The following is a 19,596-nucleotide window of genomic DNA, read 5'->3' on the forward strand; positions in this document are numbered from 1 at the left end:
ATGTCATGGTTTCTTTAAAAATAACTTTCCTTCTATTCATACATGTACCTAGCTATTGTCACAATGCTTCAGTCAATAACGACAAGGAGAAATCAGTATTTTTATCCTCTCTATACTATCTACAAATTTATCGCTCTCTTTCTCAGTATTTCTCACCTGACGGCGGGCTACACATTTTGTCACTACCAAGTTTTATTGTTTTAATCACCAGCTTCAAGGACTGAGGAGACCATAATGGCCTCGAGTCAGCAGCAACATCTAGTGTTCTATTAACTCGTATATCGCAGTGGTAAAGGTGATACCACATACCACATTTTAATAATCAGGCCATGTTATTCAGCTGAAATTGTATAGATAATCAAATACTACTCATCCATCATTTAAGTCAGAAAATAATGCTTAATGGCCTGGTACGCAGCAACAAGACCAACCGATCTATACAAATGCTTTTCGTCTGTCTTCTTTTATTGATAAAATGCATGCTTAAAGTTTCCTATTGGAAATATCACAATTGATATAGACACATTGTAATCGGACTGTGATAAGACTAGATAGACAGGGTGATCTCTTATTATACCGAAATCCATCGATAAGACTACATCACATAATGTGACGCCTACTGGGATGATCGCATATTTACGTATTGTTCAAAGTAATGAAATATTCATTGATAGAGAAAACAAATGAAATACATGATAATAACAAACAAAAGGAGAGAATGTATCAATTATAAAAATTGTTTGAAATGATTTATTCATCTTATTATTGACGAGCTGTTGTCAGTACTCGTCCATGGGACGTTACACATGCATACAAGGTATACATTGTAACAAATCCATTGTCACATGCCGTTTCTATGTATATATAGTAAATCATTATTTTATGCCGATAAATGATTTATGTTAGCCCTAGAGTTTCAAATTAGCGCGCCTTTTCTTACCCGTCGAGCTTTACGGGGCGTACGTGCGCAGGTGCGACAGGTGAGAATAATACAGGTAAACAAGCACGCTTAGCGGGTGGTAAGACGTGGCTCACTACGACGCCTAAAATACAGATTGGGGTGAGTATTTTTAATGTAATTCATCCAAATATCACCTCATAACCTTATCACTAGTATTTGGATAGGTTTTTGTCTGTTTGAATGAGATTTTTGAGTTTGAACGGGTCGTTAAATGCCACCGCTATTGTTATGGGTGACCGGGTACTACTGGTGCTCGTGCAGTTCTTTGTTTATTAAAAGCGTGTATGTTAACGAATTTCACTTGAGTTGTATATGTATTTAACGTGTGGTTGGTAATAATAAGTAATATTAAAATAGTGCAGTGGGCCAACACCGTAGCGATAGCTGACACTGAAAACCCACTCGTTGTGTGTATGGAAGCCCTGAGGCGGGGTCGAGTATTGGTCAGTACCAAATACCCAGCTTCACCCTTAGTAATATGGAAGGGTTGGATATACTGTATGGTATATGATGTATCCATTTGTCTCGTGATATGAATCGACGACGTCATTTATTTGTATAGAGATGTATGGCGTCAGCGTCCTGGGAACGTCATCGCCGACGTGGGAACACAGTTCTGCTTGATGTCTTCTCTAGGGTCGATTGTGATGATCTGTTGATACCTGTTACTTGGCTTTGGATGTGTGGTCTATGTTCTTACGACCAGGTGTACTCAAGGATTCTGGGAATATTGCTTGGCTGTGACAGTTACTTATATCTGGAACAATTGGTTGACGTCGGACGACAGCGACGTTGTGGAGTACTCTACGGTGGCCTGACCGTGACTTTTAGGTTACTTAGTGTTGTTGTAGTTTGGTAGTCATCTATGAGTATGTAATTATGTATGCATGAGAGTGAAATGCGTATGTGGTGATATGACTAACAATGTGAGGAGCATGTTTGTAAATAAATGTCCGGAAATATTATTGTAGGAAAACTGTAAATAAATCTTGTGAATATTGTAGTCTGTCTTCTCGTGTGAATGTCAACTATCCCGCTCAGAGTTACGTTACATCCATGACTTCATGATGTTTAACACAATGAAATTTCCTGAACTGGTTGACAGAAGTCGTATAATATCTGGAATATATATATATAGATTGTCAAAAGAATGCAAAGTTAATTATGTATGCAAATTTTCACTATTATTTTGTTCGCTATGTGTTTACACGTGAAAAATTGGCGGTGAGTTCATGGCCGCCATGCCATAGTGATCTCATCGAGAAATATTTCTTTGTACGATATGAAGGTGGGCGTGTTCGCTGCTCGTTAATTTGCCTGTTGTTGCCATTGTTGTGACATGACTTGGATCTGCCCTATATTTATTGCATTTGAGTATAGAATATTATTTTGTTGCCATTTTGGTATTTTCTTGATGTTTTAGAAACAGTTACACTTTTATGGAATAAGATTCTCCTGTCTGAAGGCTGGGTCATCTCATTTGATCTAGTATATGGACCTGTATAATGTATCTTTATATCCGTTGGTTGTTATTTAATCAAACACATTTTGTTCAGTTAGTAATATTCGCTGTGGATTTAATTTTCTTATATTCAAGGCTATCATCGAAGGTGCGATAATAAATACCCAGCGAACTATTGATAAAAATAAAAAAAAATGAACAAATTTGTTAAATCTATACACGCATAGTATTGTATAGATATGCGTAAAATCTAATCCCACGGACTAGCCAAAGCTTGCACGACTGGGGGACTTTTAGACCTTATTTTGAAGACCCATATTTTTATCTACGGATTATTCTTGGAAAGAAAACTGTTCGGATCAATCTCCGTCTTGGATGATAAGTTTATAGTTGTATATGTCATGCTTGGTCTGTCCGCTGTACTGGGTAACATGGGTCAATACATGTACTTGATTACTCTTATGTTGTAACTGATGATGTAGTTTGCTAGATCCAGTCCTTACATTCGGTTTCAGGACCCTGAACATCTCGTCACGTTCAGGCTATTTGTTGTCACCATTACTTTCCTAGCAGTCTTTTAAAAAAAATATAAAAAGAATACCATGTCAATATAATCACAATCCAAACTCAATTTCCATCCAACAAGGGCAAAATATGAACAAAAGTATATTCATTTAATTTATTTACAATGGTCATCTTTCTAAACTGAAGGAACGCCTTCGTTCCCTTCTCCAAGAAAAGTGAACGGCGGTATAGATATATAGTTGTGGTCTAACTATTGACATACTTATGGGAGCTAACTGCTTCCCTCTGTTGGCTGTGCTTCCTCTTCTGGAACACCTGGTCTTATTCTTGATTTTTTTTTCAGGAGTCTCCTTGTAAATCTTCCATTTGCTCATATTTTCCCTAAGGATTATTGAATTTGAGTTTGGATCATTATTATGTTGTTATGTTAGTATTCTATTTTTGGTTTTCAGTATAATCCATCACAATGATACATGCTTAAATCCAGTATTATGACTAGTAATATATGAGCAACATTTACCACAACACTAGCGATTGGAATGAATCTCGAACACCATCTTTTATAATTATGTAGTATATTGTACTTATAATATGTAGTCACGTGACGTGGTCCTGTGACATAATTTTAAGGGCAGTTGTGTTGAAAATGTATATGTATATATAAACAAAAAAAAAAAAAAAAAAAAAACAAGAAGGAACGTGAATATTTCTGTTTAAAAAACAGCACAGTCATTTCCCATAAGATCAAACGAGAGGTACAATAGAGCTAGTTCTGTTGGTATTGGTGATTTTTCCATTCCTCAAGGAGCGATATAAAACGATCCAACCTTGAATTGAATATATACAGGTCACATCATTAGATTTACCGCTTAATTACCAGATTGTAGATGTCTGTTGTAAACGTAAGGTCAAGGTAAGGGAGATAATCAGAGCCTGATACGAACTTATCTAACGCATCCAATTATGTGTACAAGGTTTCAGTGCAGTTATCAGTTCTTTGGTATGCAGTTCAAATATTTGTAAATCATAATGTCTTGGTCTTAGATTATCTGATAGAGACGGGTGGGTTGAGTCAAGAATAATTCTAATGAATGTTTCTGGATCATCCAATGTCGATGTGGAACAGTTTAATCTTTAATTTAGTCGGAAAATCTGCAAAGAAAATGTGTTTCAGGGTTTTGTTTGCAGACAAGATTGATTCCCTTTGTACTATTGGATTGGAGTATGCATGTTCCAATTAGCAGTTTGTTTTTTATTTCCCTTCGTTGCATATCTGCCTTGCTTTGAACGGATTGTCGAATAGATATCATTGGCCTTGCCAATGTTCAATATTTTATAATTAAGATATTTTAGGAATGCGTTAGATGACATTTCTTCCATCTATTCCCTGTCAAATTTCCTTGATATGGCTTGTTTGAGTAATTCTATTTCATGTTTTACATTAATCCAATCGGACTGAAGTCATGATGCATGGATGTACAAAACGGTCAACTAAAAAGCATGTTACAACAATATTCATTTTATCGGCAAATGCATAATTTGCTGATATTTTCATTTGTGACAAGAATGTATCACTTCCAGAAAGTGTTCAATAAGTTCAAATCCGAAGGATTCATTCTTTATTGTTATAAAATAAAAACATAAATGAAAAATAATCAGCAAATTATAAAAAAATACACACATTCCCTCATACTACATACAAACAGAGCGGTGCGATAGGATCCAATTAGTAGTAATTGTCATGTAAAACACACACTGTTTTGCCATGCCTAACTCAAAGGCATCCAAGATACGTATCCATTGAAATGTCCTTCAAACATCTAAGTGAACGTCCAAGTAACTTGTTGATTGCAGCAGAATGCAATAAGTATGTCAAGAAACGTTGGTAATATGCAAACCTTTAAGGCAGTCTATGACGGATCGGAATATTCAAAATAAGCTATGTCAGAAATAAAAAAAGTTTCTATTTAGCGACGTAACAACGTATCGCATTTTTAATGTTTACATCAATTACTACATATACTACGTGAAGTAAAGAAATTTGATGATCACATTCACCTTGTTCGTATTACTTTTGAGTGTGGTAGCTTATTTGTATATTTATTTTAGCATATAAATGAAATTAATATTCAAATTGTCTTCAACAGTAATCGGATGTTATTTCTTTCTTTATATCTTATATTTATTGTATTTTGTTTCTTCTATTTAATGTAGTTCAAAGTCAACATTTCATCACCGACAGCAGATTTGATGGTATAATCCCAACAATAAACAAGCAGTGGTCATGCACCAGCCTTATCAATTGCGCACTAATATGTATGCTGGATGAAGACTGTGACAGCTACGCTTTCGACAGCAGCAAGTGTTACGGATTCACAAATAGAATTATAACCACAACACCGACGACTGTTAACCTGAAAGCGCTCTATTATGAAAACAAAGGTATAATTAACAAATCCAAACTCGACAGAAACACACAAGTGAATAGCACCTTTTAATAATTTCGACTTTGATACTGTAAATCCAAACAATGAATAAAATAAACTCAATCATACAGTTGTTTCACCCTATTAGTTTTGAAGCCAGGAAAGCGATTGAGGAAAACCTAAAGTGATTGAAAAAGGTCAAAATTAAGAAGGGGAGGTGCAGTAGCCCCATAATTAAATTAATTTCTTAAATTTCATACATTAGACAATTTAAGAACAGGGTCAAGTACATTTTGATATTTTAAACCGGGCATTTATTCGTATGAATGAAAAGTCTACCAGCATTGTGTACCACATGCTAACTTAAAGATTGATAATCACTTTTAAATATTAAAAAATTAGTAACAGTAGAGACAAACAATGAATTTAACTCAGTATACAACTATTCGTCCTTCTAGAACTCTTCAGTGAGTCTAAGGGCCTAAATCCTGAAATTTAGGATACGAAAGAAGAAGAAGGAGAAGTGCTATAATATTTATTTAAAGTAGTGGCGAAACAAAAAGAAAATACGATTTAAGAATAAATTTACGCAAAGACCCAAATAGAAGTAAATAGGGGTTCCGGAAAGAAATGCATCTTCGACATCCACTTCTTAAATCTTGTTCAAACGATGCCACTCATTTCACTGTTGGAAGTAACAAAAATATTTGCAGCAGTGAAATATTTAAATGGGTGATTGAGTTTATCCAACATTATTTTACACAAGGTCAAGGTCAAAACGTGAGAGTCTTTTGCTTCAGCTTAGACATTTGTCTTGTAAAACTTTGTGAACTCAAATAGGTAATGTTCCCAACAACGGAACCATCAGGTAACGTTTTTCTGTTATTTACGATATCCTACATGTACATTAGGCCCAATGCTTGTTAATCAAAGTTGCATGAAAACATTTAAAATTATTTAATCACAATCAATTTAGAAATATGACACATTTTATGTTAACGTGTACATTATCTTATGCGATTTTGGATATTTTAAGGATACATACCAATCTTTATAGAAACAGTAAGAAATGCCGACTTGATAACACAATCTTAATGTAAACTCAAATAAACTAATATATTGGGGACGCCGTACGTTTATGTACATCTGACGTAAGGTGACACTCTGGCCTTTTCTCATGTTAATTGTCTTCAAATGTCTCGATTTTTCCTCCTTTTAGGGGCATTAGGCAGAAATCTGGCAGCAGGAAAGCCATCGTCACAAAACGGACTTTATGATGGGCATGGGTCACAGGGCAATTATACAGCCAAGATGGCCAACGATGATAGTAGAGTACCAGAACCGAATGGTCTTTTGGGATCGTGTTCCCATCTTGGGTATTCTTCTTATGCTAACACCATATGGTGGAAGGTGGACCTAGAAGATGTTTACCGCATCACTAACGTAGCATTGCTGGCACGCAAAGGTAATTATATCTGATGTTGTTCAGTACCTCGATCATGATGCTGTCGAGTAAGTAAGGAAGATAACACTGTTAATCCACGAACATAATGACTAATATTGTCCTATCGCCAAAAACAAATGTAACAATTCTCTCCTAGAACAATATACATAATAACCTACATCGCCTTTACTGCCGAGAAAGGTTAATTATAACTTAACGTTTTCTACTCAAGAAAGATTTACAAGCAAAACATCGCCCTGATGTCGAGAAATGGCAAGATATTAATGACAATGATACTGTTCCCCATAAATGGTTTATCGTTAAATAATATCATCCTGTTGTCGAAAATATCTACACTATACAGTCCTTGCGGTATAACCCAAAAGCGTAAATAATAATGAACAACGACTTTCTCTCAGAACAAAAGCAACAAAACATGTACTTTGTCAGAAAAAAAGTTGTGATATTCATGCATTATTCTACTCCAAGAGATTAGATGTAATTTTGATCTTCCGCAAGGATTTTATTCCTTTATGCCCTCAATGCTTACTAGTCTAAGAATCAATTGATAATAATAAGACACGATGTTTATTCTTTATTCCGCTTTACTCAAGTGTTTCATTTTTTTATTGGAAGATGATATTCACGTGTGTGTCTTTTGTAAACATCTATTTAAGTTATACAACTGCTATATTCCCAAGAAACAACAGACAAAATGCCGATATATCAAATTATCAATCATAGAATCATAATTCAAACTGAAATCGGTAAAACTGGGACAAAATATGAACAAATCGAAGATTTATATATAGATTCTTGAAAAGTACTGGAATAAGACCAGGTGTTCAAGAAGAGTACGCATATTATGCTACATCGACAACATCCGCCTGTTAAATCTTAGTAAGTAATGTCACGTTCCCAAATAAAATGATGATAAACAATAACGGAACAAACAGAACATCAATCACGGCAAACATCCTATCGCGTAAGGAACTAAAATAGATTCTAATGAGATAATTTTGTCTGTATTTCCCGAAACCCTGTGTTGTGAGTTTGTACGTAAGTTGCACGAAAATCATGATTTTGAAAACAAGCCATTTAATATCGAATCAACTGCGACATGTAAAAACCATAGGTTGGAAATGGTAGAATGTTGCTATCTTAGAAATGGATGTGCATATTCTGAACCGTGGCACTGTTCGATTGGTGTGCATGGTACGACAAACGTCAGGAACTAAACTTCCACTAAAATTGTCTATAACTCTAAAGAAAACAGCATTTCAATACCATAGTGAACAAGAGACATATACATGTATCATACACATGTTTCCGTTCTTCTTGACTCGCCAGTAACACTAAGGGCTTAGGTTTTGAAACCAATTGAACGACTGAGGTAATCCAAAATAACTGCCAAACTCTAAATGGAAAGGTGCTTTAGTGTTTTATTTAAATGAGTTGACCAAGACGCCATTTTCCCCTACTCACATATATCATATTGAGTTTTTTAAGTCGCTTTTTGTTTTTCTAGATAATATTATCAAGTCCATATACATACGATTGATTGGTATAACGAAAATATTTTACTGACAAGGTATCTCCCTTATTTCGTGTGTATTTATAGTTCAAATATATTATTCAAATTTCAAACACTGCGAAAAAGCAATTCTTGTTCTCAATGAGAATAGTCAACGCTGTCACCAAGTTTCGGATTTCTATGTTCAGGGACATGAATGCATATAACATATAACACATTCTTGGAAAAAGACTTTAACCTTTTGTCAGGTAACATCATCGATCTAAATACGAAAACCATCTACATTGTTAAAAGAATTTGACAGACTGATATTAGAAAAAATGCATAAAAGGCACACAAGTGAACAACACCTTTGATAATTTAGAGTTAAATGCAGTAGAGCTAAACTGGTTTATTTTGAACATTGTTACATGGTAAAATGGTATTGCTTTTATTCGTAAATTTAATGTTAAGTCGGACCATTGTAACGCTGAATTACATTATATTTTTACCTTCACAACACAAAGCAGGGATACATGTATGTTGTCCTTCACCCGTCTTTCCATTAACTCTGACTTAAAAATTTACGATAATGCCTTTGTGTATCTCTGTTTTTCTGAACAGCAAATATTTTTGTGCTTATTATCACCATTTTACTTTAGATCCATTCCCTTCGGAGTTAGAACATTTGAAGATTGCAGTGGGAAGGACGTCAACAGGAAACTTCATAGATTGTGTAGTAGACACTGGGCCTGGTTTTTATGGAGAGATGCGTTCCTTTGCCTGTACGGTTCCTATTACTGGGCAATACGTACAAGTTTCAAAGTATACATCCGGTTGGACATTTACTTTGTGTGAATTAGAAGTGTTTGGGGAACCTAAGCCATAGTAAGACTTCAAAGAAGCTTAATCACCAACAGATATATTCCAGACTGTGCAATACAGTTAGATATATGAACTGGTGATAGAAACCAAGAAACCATCACAACACTCGTAATGTACCTAATAACTGTGTGATCAAGTGTATAAACTTGTATATACAATGTTGTAATGCTGGACAAAGTGCATTTAATGACTATTGTGATTGTATCACGATGTTCAGGCAATTAATTGCCTTCTACATACAAAACACTTTATATTTTAATCATTTTCAATGTTTGCTTTCATTCGTTTAAACGTACAATAGAATTTAAATGCCGGAAGTAAGAATTAAAAGAGCTCTCTCAAAATGGACGATAGTTGTTACACTTAAAACAATATAAGCAATCTAGATGATCTTTTTTTTTTATCGAAATCAGGAGTGTCTTTTTCAATACTTATAGACCCATCACTTGGCAAGATAATGTGACGTAGAAAGTGTATAAGAAAACATTTTATATTTATACAAAGGAAACAATAAAACGCACACAAGCTGTTAGAGGTAAGATGTGAATACTTTTATCAAAAACCCTTTTATCTCTTTACTTCCATTTGTATGAACTACGCGTCGTTTGTGGATGTTAACTAGTGTCGCGTTAACTTGTTAATGTATATAAGATGTCACGACACAGTACTGGCAGAACTCTGTGCAGTGCCATTAAGAACTCATTAAATAATTGTACCGACTATATCTTTCTAAAGTATGAAGTCATTATGCTAAGTAGAATTTACAACCTCACTTTTTCCTAAACAGTGATGAGGTTTCCAGTACATCAGTTCGATAAACCTATGAACATGGTGACTCTCTAAAAATACTTTGATCTTCCTCATAAACATAATTGTCTATTAGACAGCACACATTGCTATGTGTTAGATCAATACTGTTCTTTACGATTGGACACAGGCGTTATTTATATGTAATCAAGATAATCAATTTCATTAACATACACATAGGGGTGAATAACCAGCTTTGGGCTCTGCTTTAGAGAACCAAACATTTAGCCTATTGATGGCGTCCAAAGACACCCTAATTGTAAAAATCCTGAATTAAAACGAATTAATATTTTAACAAAGTTTGTTGATTATTAGGATTTTTTCAGCTTTTCGTAGAATCTGAAGACATGGTATCATGAGAAATCAATCTAAAATATGAAATGATATGTACTGAATGACACAAGCAATCAAGCCTGAATGTCATCACCCTTGAATGGTTGCTGTCAATAGAAATGACCTATATTGAGGTCACGATCTACACAGTGTCTTATATGCCTTACATTTTTCTTACAGACTTTGTTACACGAGTATAATTAGATTCATTCTGTATCTTTATCTAAAGTTGAAATGTTCTATGTCGTGTCATGTTCTTTCACGTTGTCTGCGTGTTTTAAGTGTTAACATAATTAGCGACCTGTCAGCTTCAACTTGTCACCAATATTACCGAGAAGGAGATATATATGCTTAAATGATTGATTAGGCAGAAAGCAATGCATGCGTGCAAGAAATACATGCTCTGTACTGAGCTCCTGACTGTAATGCTGTTCAATGTCCTAACATATCAACAAAGGAACTACTATCATTTCAACAGAACCATAATTATGAACAAATGTAAAAGTTATATGGAGACTCCGGAAAAACTGCAAAAAGAATAAAACAATGCGTGACGGGAAAGTAAGCTTTTTTTGCTTCATCATTGATCCGCACTTTATCAAAGTCCTGGTCAATCAAAGGAAGTAATGCGAGGTTATATGTTGACTACAAACTATTTTGCCTTCATAGTGAAATAGAAGTATTTTCTCAGATGTTGATGTTGAGAACAATACCATCGGAAAGTACATCTTACTTTTTTTAGCTACATACAGACTTAATGTACAAAATCTATGCTTTTCACATAACATTTTGTGCTATTACAACCCAGTAAAACTTGTATAAATGATATATTTTTAGAGTGACCTTTCACCTTGTATGACAATAAAGATGATACTGTATAACTGGTTATTTTCACAGGAAGGATATTTTCGCTATTTCGCGGTACATTAACACGTTTGTGAAACTATAATCCGTAAAATGATACCTGTGTGTAAGATATAATTTTACATCCTGATCGTGAAATTAAATTTCAGTTCGTTAAAATATAATTCGTGCGTCTTAAAAGAAAATCGCGAATTGTTTACCCGTGAAAATTATGAACTAGATGGTAAATAATGGAATATGTGTCACCACTCAGGAAAGATTAAAACGGAGCATGGTTTCCATTTAAACTCTAAAATCAATCAAATCCTCACATACTTTATGCCCCTGTATATTATTTCTCGACCTATATCAATTTGTCATTTTCTATAATAAATCAGCCTGTCTTTATGAAACCACGTTTATCATCATCACAATACTTGAACTGATAACAACATTTCGCCTTTGAGTTTGTCGAATTAGCTTGTATAGTAAATTCTCAATCCGTAGTTGGTCAAGACACCTTGTCAGACTGTGAAGTATATCCCTACAGTTTCGAAACTTTGCATATAAAAAATATATCATGTATACAATTGCACTAACAACGAGTCACAGAATGGAGTTATCCTAACACTTTCTAGATCATGAATGAAAATAAAGTTAAATTAGATACGAATTTTAATACAATGCAAAATGCAGTCTTTGATGCACATATTTAATCAATTTTCTCGTACTCTCTTGCAAATAACACCCGTTGAACTTAACAAAATAGGCACTTAACGTACATTATGAAGCTGTGCTTAAAAAGGGTATTTTATTTTATTTATTTATTTTACATTATTTGATCTTTTTAAAATTCAGTCCAAAGTTTCTGTGAAGAAACATCAATTACGTATTACCATATGATATATAAATACATAATCATTATTACATGAATAAAACTTATGTTGACATGCGCATTTCATATAAAACATCCCATTAGTATTGCAAAAAAAAGATGTTTCTCAAGACGAAAATCGATGGGAGTTTGGAAACAAAAGGACAAAAATTTCAAAGCGAAGTTGACGGCATGATTTGGTTAATAACGTCAATAGTTTCAACGTTTTCTGGTTGTTAAGGTACCTCTCTTGATTATGACTGGAAGTCTTATGTAGATTTCGACTATAGCATTAATTTTCATCAAAATAAAGAATTTCAAATTCGTGAATGCTGACTTTGTGTCTTAAAAGACTGACTTTTTGTGTGAAATCATGAAAAGTAACATTGAACATTTCTTAATCTAAACATACAGAAAAAAGGAAATTAAGACTGGAAGATGGTAAAAAAAATATTTTTTAAGTCATTGTAATATTATATTACATATTTAATTTTTGGTTACTATGCAGTTTAATGCTTGTCATTGTTTCTTGATAACCAAGTATCATACCCTAACCTTTTAATGAAAGATGAAAATTTATTTTAAAAAAAAATGTTAATCAGGAAAAAATGTGTTAAAATGTTTCCTATTACATATATTCTGACGTCTGTATCGGAAAACGTAATTATACAACACTAATTCATTAGAATAGCGGACATGTTCTCAAAATACACATGTACTTGACATTGTTCTAAAACTATGGAGAATTATGATATTTATTGAAGTATTGGACTACTGAACCTCTCCATCTAATTTTTGACTTTTCATTTGATCATTTTAGATTTCTTCAGTCGCTTATATAGGCTTCAAAATATAAAATCGTAGCATACCAGAAGGATGAAACAGCTGTATGATGCAGTTTAATCATTTTCGGCTCTGCTGTATCTTGCTAAATTTGTATCAAAAGGAGCTATCCACTTGTAAAATCTTCTAAAATCAAACCTTTCAAAAAATCATTATCAGACAAAAGGTTTAATACTGGATTTTTTACTTCTCAGAGGAGTACCTTCTTAAGTAGAAAGCGAAAAATAAAGTAAATTGGAAACCACTTAGTAGAAAGCGAAAAATAAAGTAAATTGGAAACCACTTAGTAGAAAGCGAAAAATAAAGTAAAATGGAAACCACTTAGTAGAAAGCGAAAAATAAAGTAAATTGGAAACCACTTAGTAGAAAGCGAAAAATAAAGTAAATTGGAAACCACTTAGTAGAAAGCGAAAAATAAAGTAAATTGGAAACCACTTAGTAGAAAGCGAAAAATAAAGTAAATTGGAAACCACTTAGTAGAAAGCGAAAAATAAAGTAAATTGGAAACCACTTAGTAGAAAGCGAAAAATAAAGTAAATTGGAAACCACTTAGTAGAAAGCGAAAAATAAAGTAAATTGGAAACCTCTTAGTAGAAAGCGAAAAATAAAGTAAATTGGAAACCACTTAGTAGAAAGCGAAAAATAAAGTAAATTGGAAACCACTTAGTAGAAAGCGAAAAATAAAGTAAATTGGAAACCACTTAGTAGAAAGCGAAAAATAAAGTAAATTGGAAACCTATTAGTAGAAAGCGAAAAATAAAGTAAATTGGAAACCACTTAGTAGAAAGCGAAAAATAAAGTAAATTGGAAACCACTTAGTAGAAAGCGAAAAATAAAGTAAATTGGAAACCACTTAGTAGAAAGCGAAAAATAAAGTAAATTGGAAACCACTTAGTAGAAAGCGAAAAATAAAGTAAACTGGAAACCACTTAGTAGAAAGCGAAAAATAAAGTAAACTGGAAACCACTTAGTAGAAAGCGAAAAATAAAGTAAATTGGAAACCACTTAGTAGAAAGTGAAAAATAAAGTAAAATAAAACAAGAGCAATATTTTTTTTATTTTAATGATCGCAGGGAACAAACAACAACTGAACTGAATGCATCATGACTTAATTAGATGATCTGCCACAGGGGGACATTATACATGATTTACATGCAAAAATATCGGCTTTTGAATTGAAAGAATTCTATGTCCTCTGTTCAAACATTTGCGCGTTTTGAAGATTCTGAAGTTTCTAAACAATTCGGAAATTACTTGTCAAAGGAAGATAATTTTGTCAGCGAAGGGAAATGACGTAAATGAAACGAAAAAGGAGATTCAAAACATATCTTTTTGAATTTATTATTTTTCTACGTTCAAATTCATCCCACTAGCAAAGAAAGCGCTTTGTATCGTTTTAGTCATGAACAATACTGATATTTACGACATAAGCCGCCCTTTGACCGGCAGGCGATGAACGTAAAAACAGAGCTAGCGCTGTCGGACAACAGTGCAACGTGACAAGATCAAGGCATGTCCACAAGAATTTCGTACACACAAATTATAGCCATGTTTTATGAACTAACACCAGCTTCAGCGTCTCAAACAGTCTGACGGAAAGGCAGAGACTTCATGTGAAAATGGTATACGGAGCTGACAACTCAGTCTGAGACTCGTGATTACCGGTCGAACGTTTCCAACGATCACTGTCAATAAATTGTTGACCTTGACCATTTTGACCATTTGTACAACACCTGATAATCAGGTCAATACAGTTACTATATATACGAAATCACTACGAAATGGACCAGACATGGAGAGAAGAGGAATGCTTGTGGTATATTGTTTTAATATGTGTATTAATAGTTCCCATTGAAACCCTCAAACTCACTTGATTCATCAAAGATCCCAATTGCTAAATATCACATTGCACATTCGTAATCCTTATGTTTAGTTTTGAAGGAAAGCACACTAATAGTGTATTGGTATATCCTGTAGTCAAATCTTTACATGTCGATGGAATACCCCCAGGAATCCTTATCATCATTTTGTTCATTGTGTTTTTAACACACACAAAAAAAATCAAAACCATTTAATATATAAAAGATGTGAAACATGTCTATCTCATTATGTTGTTTATTTTTCTATAGATCCATGTTCAAATAAATAATTGCTGTCAACATGAAAATAATGTTCATGCAGGCAAAATAACACATCATGATAAGGGATGCCAACATTAAGCTTGCATCAGGCATTGTCACCTATTGTGCAATCTGTTTACTTTGAATGAAAAAGATTTTTTTATTTGATCTTTTTCAGTAAATTTATCGCTGGATGCATTACTGATAATAGATACAGTACTGTCAAAAATTCTAAAAAGTACAATACATATGATTTTATCCAAACCAGTTGTCTGTATTTGACTGAAAACAAAAAGTTTAATGGAATTGAAATCTAGAATGTACATTGTATATCAGCAAATAAATTGAACAAATCGCTAATGAAAACATTGACATTTTCTCATCAGTAATCGAGTTGTATAGCTTTCTCCGCTGCCAAAACAGAATTGTAATATCAGTAATAATAATAACAATAATAATAATAATAATAATAATGATATTAATATCTTTTATTGATCCAGGGTTGCATATTTAGATAATAGATAAGTCTTGTTTAAAATATGACCCTGCCGTAAAATATATACACATATCACAGAAAGATGATACATTTGATGTTACCGGTTAATAAAATACATAAATTATGAATATTAATTAATTATAAGATACAATGTGGAACAAACATTATTACAATACATAGTTGGCTAAGATATATTATAATGTCATCGAAATATTGTTACTGTAAGATACATCAAAACAGGCGTAAAATATATTCAGATATCACAGATGTCAATGATTGTTGCAAAGCTAAAATCTAAAATTTTGAGAAGAGCTCCTGTAGATATTTATGTTTGAAAACAGTCACACTACAAGAATTTCTAATATTTTCACTGGAGCAAATATATACAAGTGAGAGTTTAAAATACTTTATTCTAGCTAAGGAATATAAAATTGTTCGAAACTGAAGATCTTGTGTTTCTAGAAGTGAAATCCCTGACATAGGTAAAAAGACTACACAAGACTCCTGGGGTATCTCCGTGCAAAATTTTGAAGACTTGAGTTGCTTTCCTACAAGTGTGATATTCTTCAATAGGTAGCCACTTTAACTGTTTAAAAAGAAATTTAGAAGGAGTGAGAACATTTTTCACATTCAATAAAATTCTCGCTGCCTTTTTTTGTAGGGTAGAAATCTTCTGGATATAAGATTTGTTACTAACTTCACACCAAACTACCGAACAAAAGATGAAGTGAGGGAAAACTATACTTTGATAAACTTTGGTAAGCACATCGTTTGACATAAATGGCATTAGCCGTCTAAGTACACCTATCAACCTTGAGATTTTCTTGGAAATGTAATTGATACGTTCTTTCCAAGATAGACAGTTATCCACATAAACACCAAGAAGTGTTGCTGACTGTAGAGTTTCAATAGATAAGTTGTCCACAGACATTTTCAGCTCACGACATTTGGCTAATTTCTGAGCTGATCCAATCAACATACACCGAGTTTTGCTAAGATTAAGACTAAGTTTATTATCTCTCATCCACTGGATTGTACATTGAAGATCCTCTGTCATTTTCATTTCTAATGAATCAATTGAGTTATCCTTTACACTCTTTGAGGTCTCATCAGCATACATAGTTACTACGGAATGTTTCAAACATTTGGGATAATCATTTATATTTAAAATAAACAATAGAGGTCCAAGTATCGAGCCTTGAGGCACACCAATACTAATGGGTGAAAAATCAGACATCACACCACTGTAACATACAGCTTGTGATAGATATGATAAAAAGAACTTAAGTGAAAGAGGAGACACATCATATGCTTTGAGTTTGTGTAAAAGAACGGAGTGATTAACTATGTCAAATGTCTTACGCAGGTCGATAAAAACAGCACCTGTCAAAAATCCTTCATCTATATTTTGTAAACATTTGTCTACTACGCTCACCAGAGCTGTATCTGTGGAATGGTGAGGACGTAAACCAAACTGACAGTCACTTAATAATTGATTCTTGGAGAGATAATCATAAAAAGTATTATGTACATGTTTCTCCAATATTTGACTGAGAACACATAATACAGACACAGGTCTGTAATTATTGACTAGGGTAGGGTCACCAGCTTTAAAAATAGGTGTGACCTTGGCCTTCTTCCATTCAGAAGGGAAAACACCTTTAGATATAGACATATTATACAGAAATGTTAAAGGTGATACAATAGAATCACCTGCTGATTTCAATAACTTAACAGAAATACCATCAATTCCTGTTGCTTTACCATCATTCATTTGCTTGATTTCGGTAAGAACAAAATCTGGATTACCAGAAACAAAACTGTCTTCTATTGGTAAACTATCATCAAAAGTTTTACCTATTTCTGAACCAATGTTACAGAAAAAGTGTTAAAGGCGCTAGCAACATACCTTATCGGAAAAAGTAGTACCATCCATACTTAAATTAACAGTGGAGGAGGATTTTTTACTAGGTAAAAATTCCTTGATCTTTTTCCACATTTCTTTGGAGTTTTTAGAACACTGCAGGATCGATTCATCTAAGTAATTCTGCTTAGCTTGCCCAATTTTAAGAAGTACCCTGTTTCTACAAGCTCTATACAGTGACCAATCAGATTCTAAATTAGAACTTTTTGCTTTGTTATGTACATAATCACGGTAATGCATTTCATTGAGAACATATTCGTTAATCCATCGGGCTGAATCTGATTTAACCCGTTTTTAACAAATGGGTGCATGTCTGTCAATAACAATAAGGAAAAGATCTTTAAATGCAGCCCAAACATCGTCTAAATCATCAAATGCCTCAATGGAACTCCACGGAACACATTTTAAATCAACAATTAAGTTCTTCAAATTAACATCCTTAAACTTGCGGAAATGTACAGTTTTATGAGACTTAGGGGGACCACCCCTTAATTTACGAATGATATATACAAGGTGATGGTCACTACAGCCCAAAGGAATGACACCCGACTCCACACGTCCAAGTGAGTCTGAGACAGATGTGATCGATGAGAGTACTCGAGTCCTTTGTTACACGCGTGGGTGTGGTGACCTGCTGATGTAGGTTATGTAGTGCCATTAAGTCTTTCATTCTGGATGATTTAAGTTGATATACATTAAAATCTCCCAACACAAGTAAGTTATTGTTTATCAGGGATAGTGACTCCGAGACAAATCGGTCATACCAGTCGACGACTGTCCTAATTACATCTCAGATATCACAAATAAAAAAATGGTAGCCATTTGCAGATACAAAAATGGAATAACATACTCAAGATGCTAATCTCAACTGCCGCAGCAGATCTAAGATATCACAAATATCACCATACATTAACAGGGAAAATATGTTGTTGTAAACAGATAGAAGTGTCGGCGCCATTAGGCCTACTTTGTATCCTGAACAGGATGTTTCCAATTAGTTGGTAAAATAATTATGGATCAATAATGTTTCATCGTTACTGGACGCAACATCAAAATGTTTGTTAAAATCTACAAATCCTGCGACATGCACATATAATTTCCATTGTTTAATTTCCATTTGTTGTCCATATATCACGGAACAAGCATCATGTCATAATTCAATCATTTCAACATTATTTTAATGACATGTAGTGATTCTTTTTGTATGTACTTATTAAAAATACATAAATAAAAAAGTCCTTTTATTTTTTCCAGCATTCCAATTTGGAATTTAGGTGAGACGGTGTTGTTTTATTGGTGACTGTATTTTGTATGCTGGGGTTATTTCCATAATTTGATAATTTCATCTAATATTTTTTCAAAGAGTTACGTAACTCCCATTTATACGTGTTAATAATAGCATATAGATTACTGTATGCTCTGTAGTATTTTGATTTGTTAATCATCTAAAGATGTATCGTCCATTGTTAAGTCTAGAGCTTGTTTATATACTTTGAGAAGGGAGATAATTAAGTAGCTATAAACAGACAGAAAATTGTTAACAAATGTATTTTATCTGATTATTTCTGAAATTTCAATATTTGTTCTCAACAATCAAGCAGATTTTTTTCATTTCTTTGATTTTACTTTTATCATGTGAAATAATGTGAAAAGAATGTTGAATTTCTTATTCAACAAGAATCTATCCTAATGTTATCTGTATAATAAGCTGCCTGGAATAATCAAATCTGGTGAAAATCAATTATTGACAGTGTCATATATCTACGTATTAAATATTCACGATTGACTAAGATCATTGTCTCCAAAGCAAAGGAAAACCGTGAGGCATTACAGCTGTAAGAATTCTGCAGGTTTGTTCGGCCTAATTACACTTGGAGAAAAAGTGTATGATCTTCATCTTGAACTAATCATGGACGCAGGACTTTTTGTGATGGTAGGCTTTCTGTTTATGTCAGAAGGTAAGTGTTTGTTTCAAACTGTGCAAAATACTTGCATGTCTGAAAAGATACAAATTATAGTATAAGAATCATGCAGATATATATATTACGAATTGTATAGGTTAACATTTCATTTCTAGGAAACATCTTTTGTGTGTTAAAATCAATAGGAACATCCCACTGGTCAAAGGCTTTACATAACT

The 19,596-nt window shown here is 33.5% G+C and overlaps 1 protein-coding gene across 1 annotated transcript; it reads left to right on the forward strand.

The window, feature by feature from the left end:
* Positions 1-5,266: 5,266 nt before the first annotated feature.
* Positions 5,267-9,220, forward strand: LOC132550444 (fucolectin-7-like). Its single transcript, XM_060214511.1, has 3 exons — positions 5,267-5,390; positions 6,594-6,839; positions 8,994-9,220. The coding sequence occupies exons 1-3, from the start codon at positions 5,267-5,269 to the stop codon at positions 9,218-9,220; spliced, it is 597 nt and encodes a 198-aa protein (XP_060070494.1).
* Positions 9,221-19,596: the final 10,376 nt, after the last annotated feature.

Source organism: Ylistrum balloti, unplaced genomic scaffold, assembly GCF_031769215.1.
Source record: "Ylistrum balloti isolate Yb309-2 unplaced genomic scaffold, AGI_CSIRO_Ybal_v1 Utg370124, whole genome shotgun sequence".
Lineage (NCBI taxonomy): Eukaryota > Metazoa > Mollusca > Bivalvia > Pectinida > Pectinidae > Ylistrum > Ylistrum balloti.